Source organism: Cupressus sempervirens, chromosome 5 (assembly GCF_028749045.1).
Source record: "Cupressus sempervirens isolate cs-2001-9-10 chromosome 5, ASM2874904v1, whole genome shotgun sequence".
NCBI lineage: Eukaryota > Viridiplantae > Streptophyta > Pinopsida > Cupressales > Cupressaceae > Cupressus > Cupressus sempervirens.
The window spans coordinates 424,231,707-424,250,404 of NC_143122.1; the positions used below are offsets into that span (position 1 = coordinate 424,231,707).

Consider the following 18,698-nt stretch of genomic DNA (forward strand, 5'->3'; position numbering starts at 1 on the left):
CCAAACTTTATGCTACAACATCGAATACTATCTTATCTAGTGAGCTTGACAAGAGGAATTGTAAGGCTAAGGGTCAAGCAAGATGTAGGGCAAACTACCAAACCATGGATCACATCTTTACACTATAGACTATTATCGAGGAGGCTGGACACCACTCGAAGAAAGTCTATTTTCGTTTGGCTTTTGATTCCATCCCTAGAGTGGCCCTTTTCAGAGACTAAGAGATATTGGTATTTCTAAGATCTTACTAGCGGCTATCATGAGGTTATATGAGATAGCGATTGGTAGAATCAAGACCACAAAGGGCCTCTCCGATCCTATCCAAAGCACCATTGGGTTGAAGCAAGGCTATCCCCTCTTGTCCACCTTGTTCGGAATCTACATTGATGAGCTTGAGGCTTTTCTCAGTGACTCGCTTCTAGGTGATGGTTGTCATCTACACCAGGTATTGATCTCCATTCTTCTCTTTGCTGATGATGTGGTTCTTCTTGCCTCTTCTCCTAAGGGTCTTCAGAGGCTTTTGGATAGACTTGCATATTTTTACGACATGAGACAACTGGTCATGAACCTTGAGAAGACTCATGTTATGGTCTTCAACAGTTTGAAGACCTCACATCTCCATTTTCACTTCAAGGGTCAGGAAGTTGTGATTACATCATCTTACACATACCTAGGGGTTAAGTTCTCCGGATCTCGTTTCCGCTTGAGACCAACCATTCAGCCTCAAATTAGTAAAGGGTTGGGTTCCCTTGCCATTTTCGAGAAAGAGTGTTTCAGACACCACTTCCAAGACACATCATCTAAGCTATCCATCCTGGATTCCTTAGTAAGACCCACAATGCTCTATGATTCAGTGGTTTGGGGTCCTTCCCTTTTAGACTCAAATTGGGCCATGATCAAGCGTACCTAAACTTTGCTCCTCCATCAAATTATCCGATGCCATAGATCTACCCCCTATAGTATTATTTTGGCTAAGTTTGAAGCTCACCCATTCAAGCTTGTAGCCATTTTTGACCTGATCTGGTTTCTCCATCATCTTGGTGGCTTTGTAGACTTGACTGAAGGCCAACACAGATACCCTTATTTAGCCTACAACTCCTTAGTTGCTATTGCAGGCTCTAAACCATCTACTAGAGCTTGTTGTTGATATGCTCAAGCTACTGTTCTGCTGAGTTCAATTGGGGTTGATATTGACTGTCTCTCCCTCCTAGTTCTCATTGGGTGCTCCTGCTCATCTACTTCCCTGTTCGCAGGAGTTGAACGGGCATGTCAGAGTTGACATTTACAAGTAGTATATCATACAAACATGGGTGGATCCTCTAAGGGGACTACGTCTAAGGATGGTTTTCTATGCTGCGCACTTCTTAGATATTTGGGATGGGATTATTGTATGCCTTGAGTACTTACACAGATACTAGACACACCCTGCATATCTCCCTTGGCTCCTTCAGTGTGGGCTCGCACAGACTCCAAATCCAGATCGATCACCATATTGCTAGAGAGGACTAGGTGTATAGACTTTGCACCTTAGCAAAGGAAAAATCTGAGGTCCATTTCCTTTTTAGATGCCCCATATACTACAAGATTAGATGGAAATTTATTGTCTATTTAGAGATTGCAAATCCCTCTCGAATTTTTTCAAGTGCACAAATCAGCGTTGCATTGCACTCTATCTCGGTGAGTCCTTACAACTTCGTGGCCATACTTTACAGCTATCACTTCCTAGGAGTCAGGCCCGGGCACAACTTATTACAACCTTCTACTCACCCTTAGCTTCGGCTCGGGTGTAAGCGACCATACAATTTCCCTAACATGGGCCATTTTAGATTTGTGAGACCTCGCAAGGGATTTGCTCACCAACGACACTCCTCTCGTAGCACTCAAGTTCATCACAAGGCATTTGGTAGCCACACAGATCAGTCGTCGTCGAATTTTTCCCCAGTGAGGATAGATACCTATTCTTTTCCGTGATGTCTCCTGCTTTCTTCTTCTTTTGTTGTACTTATTCTTTTTTGGACACCATTTGGTGCTCCGTTTGTCTACTTTCTTCTTGGTGTATGTTTCCAGTCCCATAGACCCATGTTGTGGTCTTTTGTTAGACATTAATAAAATCATCTTATATTATCATAAGGTTTGTGCACCACAACCTACACTCATTAGGAATCCCAAATTCCTACATTCTACTCCAAAGTCTTTCAATAGAAGCCATGTTGAAGGGTTTTCTAAAATCAACAAAGCAACAAAAGGAGTAATAGAGTGATGCAATGATCAATGATTGAATGTCATTGTCCAAATGTGACCTACCTTTTCACTCCCTTTCCCTCTTTCTCTGGACAACTGCTAATGTTGTTGGATTGTAGTCCCAAAAGTCTTTAAAAAAATAGGATTGATGATCTCTATAGCCTACTCCAAGGCTCACATCATTGTGTAAGTATGAAGGGCACAACAAAGTTTGTAGGATTTGTCTTTACATTTACCTATCACATTTGCTTGAAAGTTTCCAAGGCAAATTCAATGAATTCCATTTCATGTATATCCTTCACAATATATATACAACAATAGCATCTCTTTAAGTTCTTATTCCCTTTATGCATTTAAATGGATATCCATAGCTTGTTCCAAAGTTTCCAATTCACGCATCATGAGCATTCAACTTGGAATATGTACAGACTTCAAATTTTGCAAAGCAAACAAAATTTCCCACAATTACATCACAGAGTCAGAGGTAGAGCTTGTGAACCCTAAAGAAAACCAACAAATCATATTTCAACCATTTAAAGATTACGATAAAATATTAAAGTGTCATGAGAATGTGCATTTCAACATTTTGAAAATTTTACGAAATTTTGAAATGGCTTTTAGGTTTGAAGATTCTATGAAATATGGAAGTGCTGAAAATATCATACTCATTCAAAGATTTAGTAAGACATCTTAAATGGTTGACATGGCCAACTTTTCAACCAATGAACCTTTTTAGAACTCTCTTCTACAAACTTGTATCAACCTTTGCAATATTCCAATTAGTATGTCACATTCCTTGCATTCGTCTAATGTTGAGTATTGGCACAGATGAATTAAACAAATGCCTGTGAAATCAAACATAACTCCTTCAAATTATTACCTCCATAAAATAAATCTGTCATATAGTTAAGTTGTAGAAGAATATTGTATGCTTGTGGAGACTCTTAGGCTCTGTTTGGTTGCAGGAATTGAGCGGGAATAGGAAAATTTAAATAGTTGCATTTGTCAATTTGATATTTGTTTGCAAAATATAAAATTGGAATTAGATTTCAGCTATCCTAATTTGACCCCAAAATGAGCATAGCGGAATTCCTAAAAAAAGATGAAATAAGAATAGCTTATTCTTATTCCAATTTTTAATAAACCTAATTTGATGGATTCTTGGGTCCGTGACTTTGCCATTTGATTGTTATTTTGCCTTTCAAATGCATTTTTGGACTATTTTCTCCATTCATCATAAGATATAAACTAGGTCAACATTATTTAACATTTAATATGTATTTTCATAAATGACAAAAAAGATTAATATTAGATTTGATATCTTTTCTAAACTTTCATAAAATTATTTTTACAAATAAATCTTGTGTTTAGTCTTATAATAAAAATGATGTTGAAAGATCATTTAAGATTAAGACTAGATAATACATATTTAGCTTTTAAAATTGTTAGGACATCAACCTCAGCATACGATAGCAGATTAAAATATATTAATTCAATGGACACAAAAAGTAGACAGCTCAGTGCTCATAAGAAACTTCACCATCTCAAAGATTAAACGTAGTAAGACTACTGCACTCTCATATTTTCAATAGAATGAAAAAAATGTACCTAACCAACCACATAATTATCTGTGCACAGATTCCTGGGAAAACCAGTGGAAGGAAAAGCTTCCCACGCTGATCAATGTCGCGTATTTAAGATCAAGACTAGATAATACATATTTAGTATCTTAAATTGTTAGAACATCAACCTCAGAATATGATAGCAGGTTAAAATATATTAATTCAATGGAAACAAGAAGTAGACGGCTCAGTGCTCATAAGAAACTTCACCAATCTCAAGATTAAATGTAGTAGATTACTGCACTCTCATATTTTGAATAGAATGAAAAAATGTATGTTGAACAATTCATTGGACAAATGTATAAAGAATTTCCCACGATATTTCCAATTGAGTATTCCAATAATCCCAAAGGTCAAATACAACATATTACCATCTTCACATATAGAAGAAATACTACTTTCTAAACAGACTTCAAGCAACAATTTTGTTTCCATTTTCTCAGAATGGCTCAATGAATCAACCTAATCTACAAAATCTTGGCGGGAGAGAACATTTTGATTAATTCAAAAAATTGACATATAAACTTGACTTCTTGCTCTTTCTCTATCAAGTCTGTGTGATCCTCGCTCTCAATAAAAAAATCAAATGATTCAAAAGAAATCCACTGTGCCTGTCAGTGAGAACGACTCTTTGAAATCAACGCGAATTGCATGACCCTGGGAAACCAGTTGGGGCAATAAGTTTGCCTCTTTTGGAGTGGCACCAGCTCCAGTCCAAATCTGATGGCAACACAAATGTTTTGTGCATTATGATTCAAAAATTAAAATATACATATTTCTTACAAGATTTGATTTATAAAGTTCCAGAACTGTTGGACATTGATGTAGAATAAATTATAAATGTCACTATAAAGATGTTAATAGTTAAAAGAAAAACAATTTCAGCCCAAAATGAGGCATTGTACATAGACGAAGGGGTTTGATACTCTTAGATACATCCTCTGTCGTTAAAATCCTTACAGACTAATGCATGTTTTACTTGAATCTTTCAAAATAACAGCTTTAAATATAACAACAAAAATGCACTCTTTGACATTATCAGATTTCCACAATCCATTTGTAAAATAAATTGTTTTCTGGAATCAATTGTGTGTGTTTCTTTGTAATGTCCCATTTTTTATTTATTGTTTTTGGGATGAATTAATTATAAAGTTATCAATTAAAATATATATATATTATAAGGTAACTTTATAAATTAAATAAAGAAAAGCTTCTAGAGGTTGCTGGAAGAAGCAGAGAAAAATTAAAAAGGGAGGCCGACATATCAAGGAAAAAAGAATAAATAGGCATTGAGGGCTCATTGTCTATCATCGAGATTTATTATTGATTTTTGCTTATGTGCGTTGTGGAGCCTAGGGTTTCTGCAAATAGTCACAATTGGCCATTGAGAAGGAAAACTCTCAATTGGTACGCAATTTTGAGGGTGTGAGAGATCACCTGAATTATTGCAGCTGGGGGAAGGATATTTCAGTCCTTTCATTTGTGCTTAATTGCTGATGTGGAGTTTCCAGTGGAGTTGCACTTTCACCATATCATCTACAGCATTCAGTCTCCACCATTTGATCAATCCAGGTTCTTTATTTCAATCTGTAGTTGGAACAAGTTCTCAATTGTATATATCCAGTTAGGGTTTCTTTGTAATGTGCTATGTCATAATGTTTTGGTGCTGAAATTTGCCATATTATTTGTAAAAACATTTGATTTTCATTGAATGAATACATTGGCACTGCTATTTCTTTTATTCCAGCAATATATTTTAGTAGTATATTAAATTTAAGGTTTGTTTAGTGGCCTACTGGTACGGGTCATTACATTCTTTAGCATCAACATTTCGGATCAGACTAGATGATCCATTATCAGGATGAGAGAGTGCAGGATAGTAAACACACTCACACCTAATCCCAAGCTGTTAAAATCTTCTTACTTTCTTCCCTTTTTTCACCCGTGTCATTGCTAGGCAAAGGACCCCTAGACAAAGAAATGATTTTCCTTCATAAGAACACAACTGCTGAATGGTCCCCAGAAACAATTTGCTCTTAAGGATTGTATTTTGCAGTGATATTCTTCTCTTGTGGGAAGTATAGATGATAGAATCCTCTTTCAGCACCCTTGCAAGGGTTTTCTGGCCAAGGTCACAATTTTATAAAATGGAAGCCAATGGGGCCTCTAGTGAAAATTTTCACCCTATGGAATCCGCAAAAGGTTTAAGGTGCTTTGACCTTTTCTAATCAGAACATTTTGGTTACCAGGTTTAATTCTGAAGGTATGGTCTGGTTCATGGTTAATGTTTATGCACCTAGCTCCCGCACAGGCAGGAAAAACAGGTACAGAATGAGATCCTTATGCAGCTATCCATCTCATATTGGCTCCTTGAGGATGACTTGAGCTCCCCACTTTGCCCCTCGGAAAAGATGGGTGGCCTTGAAGACTATACAGATAGTATGCTTGACTCATCAGAATTTATTAATGAAACAAGCCTAGTTGATGTTGATCTTAGGGATCATTTGTTCACCTGGTCTGACCATAGCTAAGGTTCGGACCTCATTCAAGTGAGACTTGACAGATTCCTCTGCTCTTCCAATTAGTATATAAGATTTAATTCCTTCCAGACTGCTCTTCCCTGAACTGTGTCTAACCATAATCCACTCTCAATGGATTGGAAAAATAGGCTGCAGAAGGGACATAGTCCCTTTCACTATGAAATCATAGTCCCTTTCACTATGAAATCAAGTGAGGCATTCACCTTGATTTTCATTCTCATGTCAAAGAGTGGTGGGACTCACCAGCGATAGGAACCCATATGTTTCCATTGATTAAAAAATAAAATATTATAAGAAAACAGCAGGGATGGAACAAAGCTCCCTTCAACATAAAAAAGAAACCAACATGAAGTTAGCTTGTATCTATAGTAACACGGGGATGCATCCCCCCCCCCCCCCCCCCCCACTTTTGCCCCACGTCACTTGGATGCACCGGAGACTTGGGGACTCCGTCTCCCCGTCCCCAGCCGCACCACCAAATTTTGCAACCTCCACTGAGGATGGTGGACATCCCAATGTTGACTATTTGTGTTCAATGTTTGATGTTCCAATTCAATCCAATATTCAAGTAATTACTATTTTACATCTTTATATCTTATATTGCAGTACATTTTTTCATAACTAGCATTTAAAGTACCACACACACACCCTCCCTCCCTCCTATCCCCCGCCAACCCCCCACCGTCCCCATATTAAAGCCCCCCTGTCCCCCCATCCCAGAAACTTGTCCCCTTGTTCCACCGTCTCCCCGTTCCCCAGGGTGGCGTAACTATGCTTGTATCCAGAAGAAAATGGCCTGAGGTGACCTCTCAGTGACAACATGTGCAAGAGAGTAGGCCCCGAGGGCTGATTGGAAAGGTATTTTGCATAGGGAGGAAATATTTTGGAAAAAAAGGATCAAAGTCCAATGGTTAAAGGAAGGGGTTAGAGACTCAACCTTCTTTCACTGCTCAGTTTACACCCACTAGAAAAGAACCACCATCCTTAGCCTTAGAGATAAACATGAGGGGGTCCCTATGGAGGACACGAAGTTGGATCTCCTGACCTTAGATTTCTTCTGTAAGGCATTTAGTGTTGAGAAATTTAGCCTCATTGTGAATCGAAGCAAATTCCATATATATATATATATATATATATATATATATATATATGCGTGTTGATGGATTTATGTTGATATCCTTAAATATGTCATTCTAGAAATATCATATTGAGATGATGTCTCTTCATATGCTCAAGAGTATAATGTGTTCTATACAATCCTCCTTAACTAAGAGGGAGGGTTAAGTTTGTAGTTCAGTCAAATTGATATGATCATGAGATTCATTATTGATGATAAATCATCTTTATATATATATATATATATATAGTTATTTTTATTATTGATATACTAACTAATGATGATTAACTATAGAGACATGTCTCTTCTCATATATATTACGAGTCCACAAATCTGCATTTCGTTAATATCAATTATAATGGCCATATTATTACATCTGCACAAAAGATTCATGTTAGTTAACATGGTATCAGAGCTAAGCTGTAAATGTAAAATAAGAAATCCAGAATTATTTCCATAAAATAGTGACACCAACAGTTGGCATGACCAGCAGAAGAAGTGTGTAGGTCTACAATCTACAATCTGAGAGACCAGGAATGTCATACAACGCTCAATCCAATACAGAGCATGTGGTACACATTACAGGAAACCTATCATCATGATCTGGAAACATCAAATACATACCAAGAAGGCAATAATATTATATCTGCCAGCGATCTGCTAAAAACAAAAATAAATAAATTTTGAAGCCTTTTAAAGTTTAAGATTTCCAAGTCTGATAGAAATATCTGTGTGTCCTTCAATTTGATTATTAGAGGATGGAACTCATGGGCATAATTTTTCAGTGAACCATTATTAAAATCACAGGGTATAAATATTTGGCACCGACTTGTGGTGGAAGTTCAGAATTTTGAAACAACTCTTCTACATTCTATTGGTATCACATAGAAACTCAAAGGCACACCCAGTCTGAAAGGCACTATAATGCATATAGCAGGAGTTTAATATTGCAATCACAATAGATTTGATACGTATTATGCGGCTGGAAGAGAACTACCAACCAAAGTGCATCACCTGCATATGAGGTCTCTTGGCTTTATAGAGCAAAGTACTCCAGAGATTGGCGGAAAACTATGCATCAAGAAAAAAAATGTTTGTTCCTCATTTCTCCTATTGACTTTTTTGAGTGATGACAATCTTCACCAAACACTGCCATTAATTCATAATTTTGGAACAGAAGATGTGTATTCTTATGGAAAGTTAAATCCTTTTTGGATATATGTTGAAATAAACAATTGAATTTGAAAGGAATGATAGCCGAGTTTTATAGCACGAACTCTGTATATATAGGTCAGAGATATCTCATCTAAGCTTGGGCATCGAAACATAATTATTGAAACATAATTAATATCTAACCTGATTATTGGGCATGGGGAAGAACATGAATAAAAGATATTTATAATAACAAGAAACATAAATAATTGCATCCGGAATTTTCTAGTCTATTGTTTGAATAGTCAATCAATGATAAAGACTTTGGCTGATGCAGCGAAATAAAGGAGCAAAATGAATGGTAAAATAAGGAGTATATTCTTTGACCCACACAATCATACCAACAAAATTAATTAAGATTGATATTTTTATATTATCAGTGATCTCCATATCAATATTATGATAATCAACCATACTGATGCAGATGGATGAAATGATAATAAATTTACACCCATATTCTTTTGACGTTGATTCCTATGCATTAATCAACATAATCATAAGAAAGTGAACTAACAAATGTCAACGAAAATTGAAATAAGACTACATATAACGGTCTTGGCAAAAAGATCGACCAATCTTATAGTGAGTTATATAATCTACATGGGGAAATGTGTCTCGGAGATATAAAAGGATGGTAATTACAATCGAATAGTTGGGAGTCATGAGGGTAAAAGGAAATATTGGAGGATTGAATCATTAAAATATATCATTATTGTAAAAATTTTTATCAATGGTTATATGATTAATTTGAAATGCTAAAATTTCATCAAGCACATAACATATGCCATAGCTATGGGCGTATGTGGATAGAAGTTAAACCTCAGTTTTATGCAGGAGGATAATCAATCACATCACTTCATTTTTACCATGACAAAGATGGATGATTTGTACAAATCAAAGAAATGCTCAGAAAACATATAAGGGAAATCATATTTGCGAGGAACAACTTTTATGGACTAAGCCATGATATAAACTAACACATATTATTAGTAGCGTTGGTACCCCAGATGGGAAAGGACAGATTAAAGCAAATGAGATAATAAAATCACATTCAAAAGGGCAATACATTCAACCCACTCATCTAACATAAATCACCTAAAGATATTGTTGATACATTAAAATATCAGCAACTTCTATACCAAACACCCACCTACAAAAAGTAATTACACCATAATCAAAGTATGCAAGGGTTGCAAGAAAAAAAAACAAGGAATGAAATGGGAAGTTTAAATTACAAAGAAAAGAGCCAGTTGGAACTTAGAAAGGAGTTGTCATATTTGATACAAAATTGTTCAACAATATAAGAAAGTGGCGGTTTGTGCCTTTGCTCTATCACCCTCAACCTATCTATGAGAAGATGTAGTAAGTAGTGAGGACCCAACATTACCAATGATAGTTTATCAAAATTACAAATTGCAAGGAATGTAGATACAAAGGAAGAATATCAGCCATAAGAAATTTAAAAGATGGTACTTATTTAAATATATATTCCCTATACTCTTTGTCGTGGGAATTTATACCTCGACTTCCACTATTGTCTTGTATATTACAATCCCATGAAGATATTATTACTACAATATGGAAATTATTTGTGCAAGCTCCTATCCACAGCTAGCTACCATTCTTTGTGAGTTTACATTCATTTACATCAGACTTCACTATATGTGTGTTTGGTCCTTGCTACTCCTTACAAAGGGCACCATCTATGTTGTGGATCGGTCTTTGGAAAGATACATATGATGATGTGAATGGGCAATAGAGATATCCACTAAAGAATTTATGAAAATAAATGAGAATTTGTCTTCCACTTCTTAAGACGTTGAAAGCACATAAGGGTAGTCAAAAGGCAACGATGAATACATTTAGATACATCACATTCTTGTTGTTCATCCTTGGTTAATCCTCTACATATATTAGGAGCTTTATCATTCCACAGAAAAAGCCTTAAAATTGATCTACGAATTCAGAGCATTTGGAGGCTCATTAATTTGGAAGACCCACTAAAATTTGGTAAGAGAAAGAAAAAGAAGAACAAAAAGAAGTCTTCCATATTTGATGTGATGCAAAATAGTTCCATGATATAAGAGTGGGAATTTTACATTGGGGCGGGCAGGCGAGGGATAATAACTAATGCTCCATTCCTATGGTTTGACAAATGCTTAAATGGAGACATTTCCTAAATTGATGCATATGGACCTTCATTGAACCAACTTGTATCAAGGATGTTCAAGTACAGATAAGTATTATATTTATATAATCATTATAGTCTTTCTCTTATTTGTAATTCTACACATACTATAAGGTTATTTGCCTTGATCTTTTCCTTTATGTTTGAGGATGTTCTTACACGAGAAGAAAGTTGGTACTTTGCACATGCTACCAGATATTGTGCAAACTCAACCTAATAATAGTAGCTCCAAAGACCTTGATGATCAAGATGGATAAAATGAGGCTCTTGAAGCAAACATCTTTGATGATAAAGATTATGAGATTCTTCTACATTAAGAGGGAGTATGACACTTCTTCAAAGGCAATGCAAGAGCTTAGAAGATTGATGCTCAGAGTGAGTCTAGAAATACATGTGTAACTCCATCATTTTGATGGGCCTACTCTTGAGTGCATCATGAGGAAGTATTGACTTATCACTGAAGGTTGAAAGATTAACATAAGATTTAGAGAGAGTCTGAGAGGCATCCTTGGGTAAAGAGAGTCTGAAAGGGAGTAACTACAGGACCCGACTTCCCAGGACCATTGTTCGGAGGGAGAAATTTTGAGATGCAATCCTTTGTGGATGATATCTTCTTTATAAGGAAAAGTTCTAAGTGAGATTTTTGTAATGTGATATCCTCTATGAGAGAAGTTTGAGGTGAAAATCTTTGTTCCACCTTCTAGTAGCAACTATGGTGGTTCCACCCTCTGATTTGTTTCATGGTGGATATCATGCGAGTTACTACATGATGTTGTTGTGATTAAGTTATGAAAGGTGACGATATTTCATTGATGTATATATTTAAGAGGGGAGTTATTGAAAGGTGACAATCTTATCAATAGTTGGACCTATTATCATAACAGACTTCATTAAATTGTTATCCCAAACTACTGGAAGTCATGATAACGAACAGACAAAAGGTAACCATTGTAAGGTGGTGATCTTATAAATGGTAGACCTGTTATCATGGTCTTTTGGGCTAGATTTTGCTAGACACCTTGATAACCAACTTATCATGGTTCTTTGGGCCAGATTTTGCCGGACACCATGAAAGTTGTTATGGTTCTTCAGGCCGGATCTTGGCAGACACCATAACTTAAATCTATTATAGACCACACTTAAGGTGGTATTTGATCTTGTATTATATATGCTTAAATTCCCCCCTTGCTAAAGAGGGAATGTTGAGAAATTTAGCCTCATTGTGAATCAAAAAAAATTTCATATGATAATATATGTTAATATATATGTGCGTTGATGGATTTATGTTGATATCCTTATATATGTCATTCTAGAAATATCATACTAAGATGATGTCTCTTCATATACTCGAGCATAATGTGTTCTATATCAATCCTCCCTAACTAAGGAGTGTTAAGTTTGTAGTTCAGTCAGATTGATATGATCATGAGATTCATTATTGATGATAAATCATCTTTAGATAAATATTCTCATATATATAATAATATATATATTATACATATAGTTATTTATATTATTGATATACTAACTAATGATGATTAATTATAGATACATGTCTCTTCTCATATTTATGAGTCCACAAATCTGCATTTCGTAAATATCAATTACAATGGCCATATTATTACATTTGGAAAAAAGATCCATGTTACTTAGCATTTAGGGACGATAGTTGTATTGTTGACGTTGCTTTAGAAGTACAATTGTTGGACTGTCTCCTAAGGACTGTTTCTAGCATTGACAATGTGCAACTCATTGTTCCAATCACAAGGGAGGAAGTGAGGAGTGCTATCTTGAAATCTTCACTATGGATGGTTTCAAGGCCCCAGGCTTTGATGGTTTCACCCTGCTTTCTTTCAGGACTTTTGGGATATGGTTGGCCTTCATGTAACTGCGGCTAATAGAGACTTTTTCAGAATGGGTAGGCTTCTAAAAGAATAGAATTGCTCTTTTATTGCCCTGATTCCTAAAATCTAGGAGCCACTCTCCATGATCTTAGGCCAATAAGCCTTTGCAACACCATGCATAAAATCTTTTCTACTCATTAACTGCAATCCAAATGGTTTTGCCCCCTGAAGACAAACCCTCAATGCAGCTAGTACTACTCATGAAGTCTTCCACTCCATGGCAAAATGTAGGTTGCCAAGGATGGCTCTCAAGTTGGACATATCCAAGTCTTATGACAGTCAAATGGGATTTCCTCTTCGAAGTGTTTGAAACATTTAGTTTTGATAAGATGATTGCTTTGATCAAGGAATGTGTGAACACCAACTGTTATTTTGTCCTAGTCAATGGTGTCTCCAAGGTATTTTTCAGTGTTGCTAGAGGTATTACACAAGAGGACCCTCTATCCCATTACCTATTTGCTATGCTAGTAGAGGTTTTAAGAAGAAACTTTGAGTATGATAATTGAGACGAAACTTCTTGGGGTGTGCCCTACTGGCCTACTTCTACCCTATCCCCCATAGTCCTGTAGTAGTTTGTAGATGATGCATTCCTTTTTAGTACTGTGTCAGTGTGTAATGTATCCTTTTCCGGGACATTAGAGAATTAATAGGCCAACCCATATATATTAATATTGAGTTATGGACGACTTGATGCAGAATTATTGAAGTCAATTTAATATAATAAAAAGGGTTAACATAAGACGAATTGGCAAAAGGACAAGGATAGAGATAGGTGAAGTCGAAGAGTTCAGAGGTTGGGTTCTTAAGAGGAGTTGTCATTTTGGATTTAATTGATTTTGCGATTTAAATTTCACTCTCTTGAAGAATTATTTTCCAAAGATTTCGCTTTCAGCAGGTGAGAGGAGAGAAACCTTCAAGCTTGGGCAGTAGATGGAAACCCATTGTTGGTTGGAGACATCGTGCAAGTTTTCACATTGTATTTTAGATTCATCTTTTCTCGAATCTTGCTCTAGTTACTGTATCTATGATTGAACTTCTTGGTCACTCTGCTGAAGAACTTCAATGGAACATAATTTTTAAAAATGCACTTCTGCTGGAGATTTATTGCAATAATATTTTGAGATTTCTTTATCTAGCTATTTATTGGGGTTTTGCTCGTGAAATTGGAAAAATCATTTCATGAATATATTTGTTTAAAATATCTGACATTCTATTAAAGGTTTTGGGAAAATACCTGGTTAGGGATATTACAATGGTATTAGAGCATCGAACCTGCCATCCTGTGGGGGATTGTCAGAGGTTTCATCAAAACATATTTACAGAAAGGTTTTATCAGAGTTTTTATTCTTCTGCAAAGCTGTGAGACTGTAACATGAAATGCTAAAGAAGCAATAAAATACTTGCAGATTGCTGAATATTAGAGGGGCAGAAATACTTGATGTGTTCAGCTAGTTTTATCTTCAACAGAAGTTGACAAATTTCATGAAAATATTATTCTCTTAAGTGCCTTTTCTAAGATCAACTGGGGAACATAGATATCTTCATGTGAATATTGCAAAGTAACAAGAATCGGAATCGGATCGGAATCGGCAAGGCCGAATCAAATCATGAATCGGCCATGAATCAGAATCGAATCGGCCATGAATCGGAAAATTTTAAAAACCCTTGAAATTTAGTGAGTAACTTATTTCATAAACCCTTTATCACTGATTCGATTCACCGATTCACAAAAAATCGTTTGGCTTGAATCGAATCGCCGAATCGCGTGAATCGCATGAATCGCCGTGATTCTTGGAACTATGGAATATTGCATCAATACTGATCTATTGCTGTGTGAAGGTCCCAATACTTTTAGAGTGCTGTTGATTATAATAAGCTGATGCTTTGCAGAACAATCAAAGGCACTGTGCCATAGTTGAATAATTTTTCCCAGTCTGAGAATTTGATGCAATTGGTCTGGGGTCGTTAATACCTGAAACAAAGAAGATTAATTGTCATTCAAAATTTCTTCTGCTATGTGTGGAAAATATGTCACTGCTGTATTAAGTTTAGGCTTTATTGTTTCTTATGGGCCAATAAACACCAAGCTTTTAACAAAGAGGCAGATAAAATATTTGATATTGGGTTGCTTTGAAATGAGCCCAAATTTTAGTCAAGTGTAATATTTTAAATTATATCATCAGACTTCATATTTCAGAAAATAATATATTATTGTGGAAGTGGAATATTTATTGCCAGCTATCCTTATAAATGCTGAAAGGTTTGTTGCTGTGTAATTTTATTGGGAATATTGTTGGCCAATGAAATACTTGTGCCCGTTTTTTCTGCGAATGACAATTGGAAATTGAAAGATATTATATTGTCATTGGTCGTGGGAAATACAAAATAAAAAGTAATTAATTGCCAAAAAATAAAATTATTTCCCGTGAATAAAGCTGAAGGCTTTATTTATTTTTGGAGGATGGGGGCATGTTTTTGAAGGCTTTATCGGGCTATAAATATTTGGAGTCAAATATTATCGAAGTTCAATTAAATATTTCAATGGGGACAAATAGAGAGAATTCAGAAACAATTAATCACAAACAATCTCAAAGTCAAGAGTTCTATGCCTTATGAAATTCTTATGGCTGAGGCCAGGACTTTTCCTTTAGAGGCTTCAGCAGTAACCTGATTACTTAGTTACTTAAAGAAGATTGAAAACATGAAGGATTATCATTGGCTGAAAACTGTGAAAGGAGAGGCTCTTAACTAAAGGAAGAAAACATGGATGAAAGAAAACATTAAATGACTAGGTAAATGGAACATCAAGTTAAAAGATTGCCCGAACACAATGCGGACATAAGAAAGTTTGTCAGAGAGAAGTTTCACAATGCCATGTGGAACAATAATATGAGTAGAAAAAAAGCCTATTATATTAAAGAATTTAATCCAACTAGGGAACTTGGTGAAAAAGTGTACCTCGGGGCTGCTATTAAAGGAAAGACAAGGTTAATAGTGGCACAACTGAGGACGGGATCTCATCACCTCAGATGCGAGACGGGAAGATGGAAGAGGTCCAAAGAGACTTGGGAGTAGAGAATTTGCATATTTTGCAGGTGTGGAGCAGTTGAAACAGAATGACATTTTCTCTTGGAATGCGTGGCATACGACAACATCTGATCTTTGTATGATGTCATCTTGAAGGCGGACAACATGCATAGTTTATTTGAAGGGGATAAGATAAAGCAGACTGCTGGTTTTTTGGTTAAGATACATACCAAAAGATAGAAATGGAAAGGAATTCGGAAATTATCTAGTGTGGTTGCTTCTTCAGTCCATTAGATTGCTATGGTCTCGTGGACATCATTAAAAAGGATTCATTCATTCATTCAAAACTCTCTATTTTTGCTATGGAAGATTACCTCATGTGGGTTGTTTCTGCATCGACTATTGAAGCGTTACAAATTATTGTAACCATGTAATTGTCCTGGAGCCTGTGACTATAGACTGTGTTTCATGAAATGGAATGATTCTCTTTCGCTTTTAGTACCCAATAACCATTCTTGTTGTATCTGATCCATTTTTATGAAGTCAACACAGATAGAGGAGTTACAGTTTTCTTACCACGTCCCCCACGTAGCTGTCAGGGTGAGGAAATTTGGATGAGTGTTGGAGTGAACAGAATTTGCAGTGTTGCAGGGATTAAATTGGGGCGGTTGATAAATTCTGAGAGTATCGGGTTGAACAAAATGGGAGTTGAGCACTTTCTACATAAAATGAGAACTAACTAGAGGATTTGTGTCTCATCTATGTCATCAGGAATGAAAATTAGTGCAGCAAAAGATGCAGATATTTGAGTTGTGAAGCATAAAATTAACCTGCCATGTCTACCAGAGGTCCAAGATTGATTCTGCCTCAAAGTCGTACAAAAACTGTGGTATACCAAAAATGTAGATAAAGCTTCAAAGGCTGAATCGTAGCTTGCGTTGCATAATGAACAAGCTACTTCCATTATTGAGAATTTCTATTGTTGTCTGAACTGCATCTATCCTATATTCATCTAAGCGTAGAAATCTTGCGTCTGTAACGCCAACAATCTTTCAAAGCTGATGTAAAGAATATGTGGCAGCGAATATTCCCAAGTGAATATGGCCATAAAAAGCAAAAAAGATACTGAGAGTTGTGAAAGTTGGCAGTCTGTCTAAGATTGTTGCAGTGTTCCATTTTCCACTATTTGAAAATTCTAACTTGCCTGTAAATGGAAACTGGTTATTTGAATTATTAAGGGGGCAAGGGGGGCCAGGGGGGATTGAGGGGTGGGAGAGGGGGTGCCAGGTGGTAGATAGTATGCAGAGGAATCCGCTGAGAAACATTAAGCGTTGAAACTTCTATTCCACACCCGGATTGGGCGGGATTCTATATTGGGTGTCTATTGATGTACATATCCTTCACAATTCTGGGAGTCATTATAAATTTGAAATTGTATAGGCAACCACAGTGAAATAGAAATTACATCATGGCAAGCAATTGTCAAAATCCGTGAAGAAGAAATGGTTAAAATCTGGGTCCGTTTCCATCACAGGAACAAGAATTTGAAATGCATAGAGACTTGCATGAATTGTTATTGGCTTTTGAAACTTTGAGAGGGATCTTACAATTGTGGAAGATATTTACAAATTTTAGAACCTCAGTTTGGGTGTAGTGAAGAAAATATGTACTTGGTGAAAACTTTGGGAGCTCATGGAACATAGTTGATAGTACAGACTACAGTTTGCTTCAAGCTTCATTGTTGTTATAATTTCTGGGTGTTGTCTCGAGACAACTGGCAGCTTAAATAAGCAATAAATTTACTTCTCTTATGGCAGCCAAGTGTTTGATGAAATGATAATGATGTGATTATGTGATTGGGTGATGCAGTATATATTTGTGCTAAGTGCTTGACATAACTTCCCTTTTAATCAGAATTGCATCAATCTGATTACTAGTATTTGGGACCAGTGTTTGAGTAAATGAATGTCCCGTAATCATGTGTTTGATCAGAAATAGCGAAAATTCTTCAGCCTGAAATGTTTGTGGGAACACTTGAAAATAAGTTGAGCAAAGCTACATTCCGACTTGAGCAGCACTCTTGGAGGTCCCAAAGTAGTATCTAATGATGGGAAAAATGCAGGGCTTGGTAAAGATTTCGAAAAGACATTGTTAAGCTACAACAACAGTTAGCCCAAAATGTCCAACCTGATATAAAGGAAGAAATCCTCAACATGTATAAAGAAAATATCAAACTCCCACCCTAGGTTCAGAAAGAATAACCTTACTTTCATCAAAAAATACTAAACAAGAATAATATGGCAACGAGGCAATACCATAAAATAACTCATGCATTTTTTGATACAGGGAGCTTGAAAAGGATGAATGAGGAGTTTTCAGCAGTTGGTAATCAGCCTACAGGTGGACCAAATTCCATACAGGATTTGCAAGGCATTGAAGAGAAATGTACTGTGCAGATTATAAGTGGTCTTGAGAAGGAAGAGCAACCTACTACCAGTGATTTGCAGCCTTCTCATGGCACAGGTCTATTGATATGCAGTATGAAGGTGGAAGTTACTTGCAGGGCTGCCTATACTAGTGTTCTTGATGTGTATTTTGATAATGTAATGGAGGTGACAGTCCAATCGGACAATGATGATGACTCGACATCTTTCTTGGATAGGGAAAACAATACTCATGGCATTGATAGGTGTGACGACATGTATTCTACTACCCAATAAGCAGCTGATTTCTCTCATAGACCTAATAGTTCACATATGTTGGGAAATCAGCTGAAAGTAACTGAAGATAAAGTTATTGCAGCTTTATCACACTGTGATGACATATATAGGATGTTTGAAGAACACC

At 36.2% G+C, this 18,698-nt stretch overlaps 1 protein-coding gene across 1 annotated transcript in view; it reads right to left on the reverse strand.

The window, feature by feature from the left end:
• Window positions 1–4,003: 4,003 nt before the first annotated feature.
• RNL (RNAligase) overlaps window positions 4,004–18,698 on the reverse strand; it is a 264,836-nt gene continuing 250,141 nt past the window's right edge. Inside the window, exon 28 of the mRNA XM_089830995.1 lies at window positions 4,004–4,583. Coding sequence (XP_089687121.1) covers window positions 4,455–4,583 — 129 coding nt within the window. The 3' untranslated portion in view covers window positions 4,004–4,454. The remainder of the gene's footprint in view (window positions 4,584–18,698) is intronic.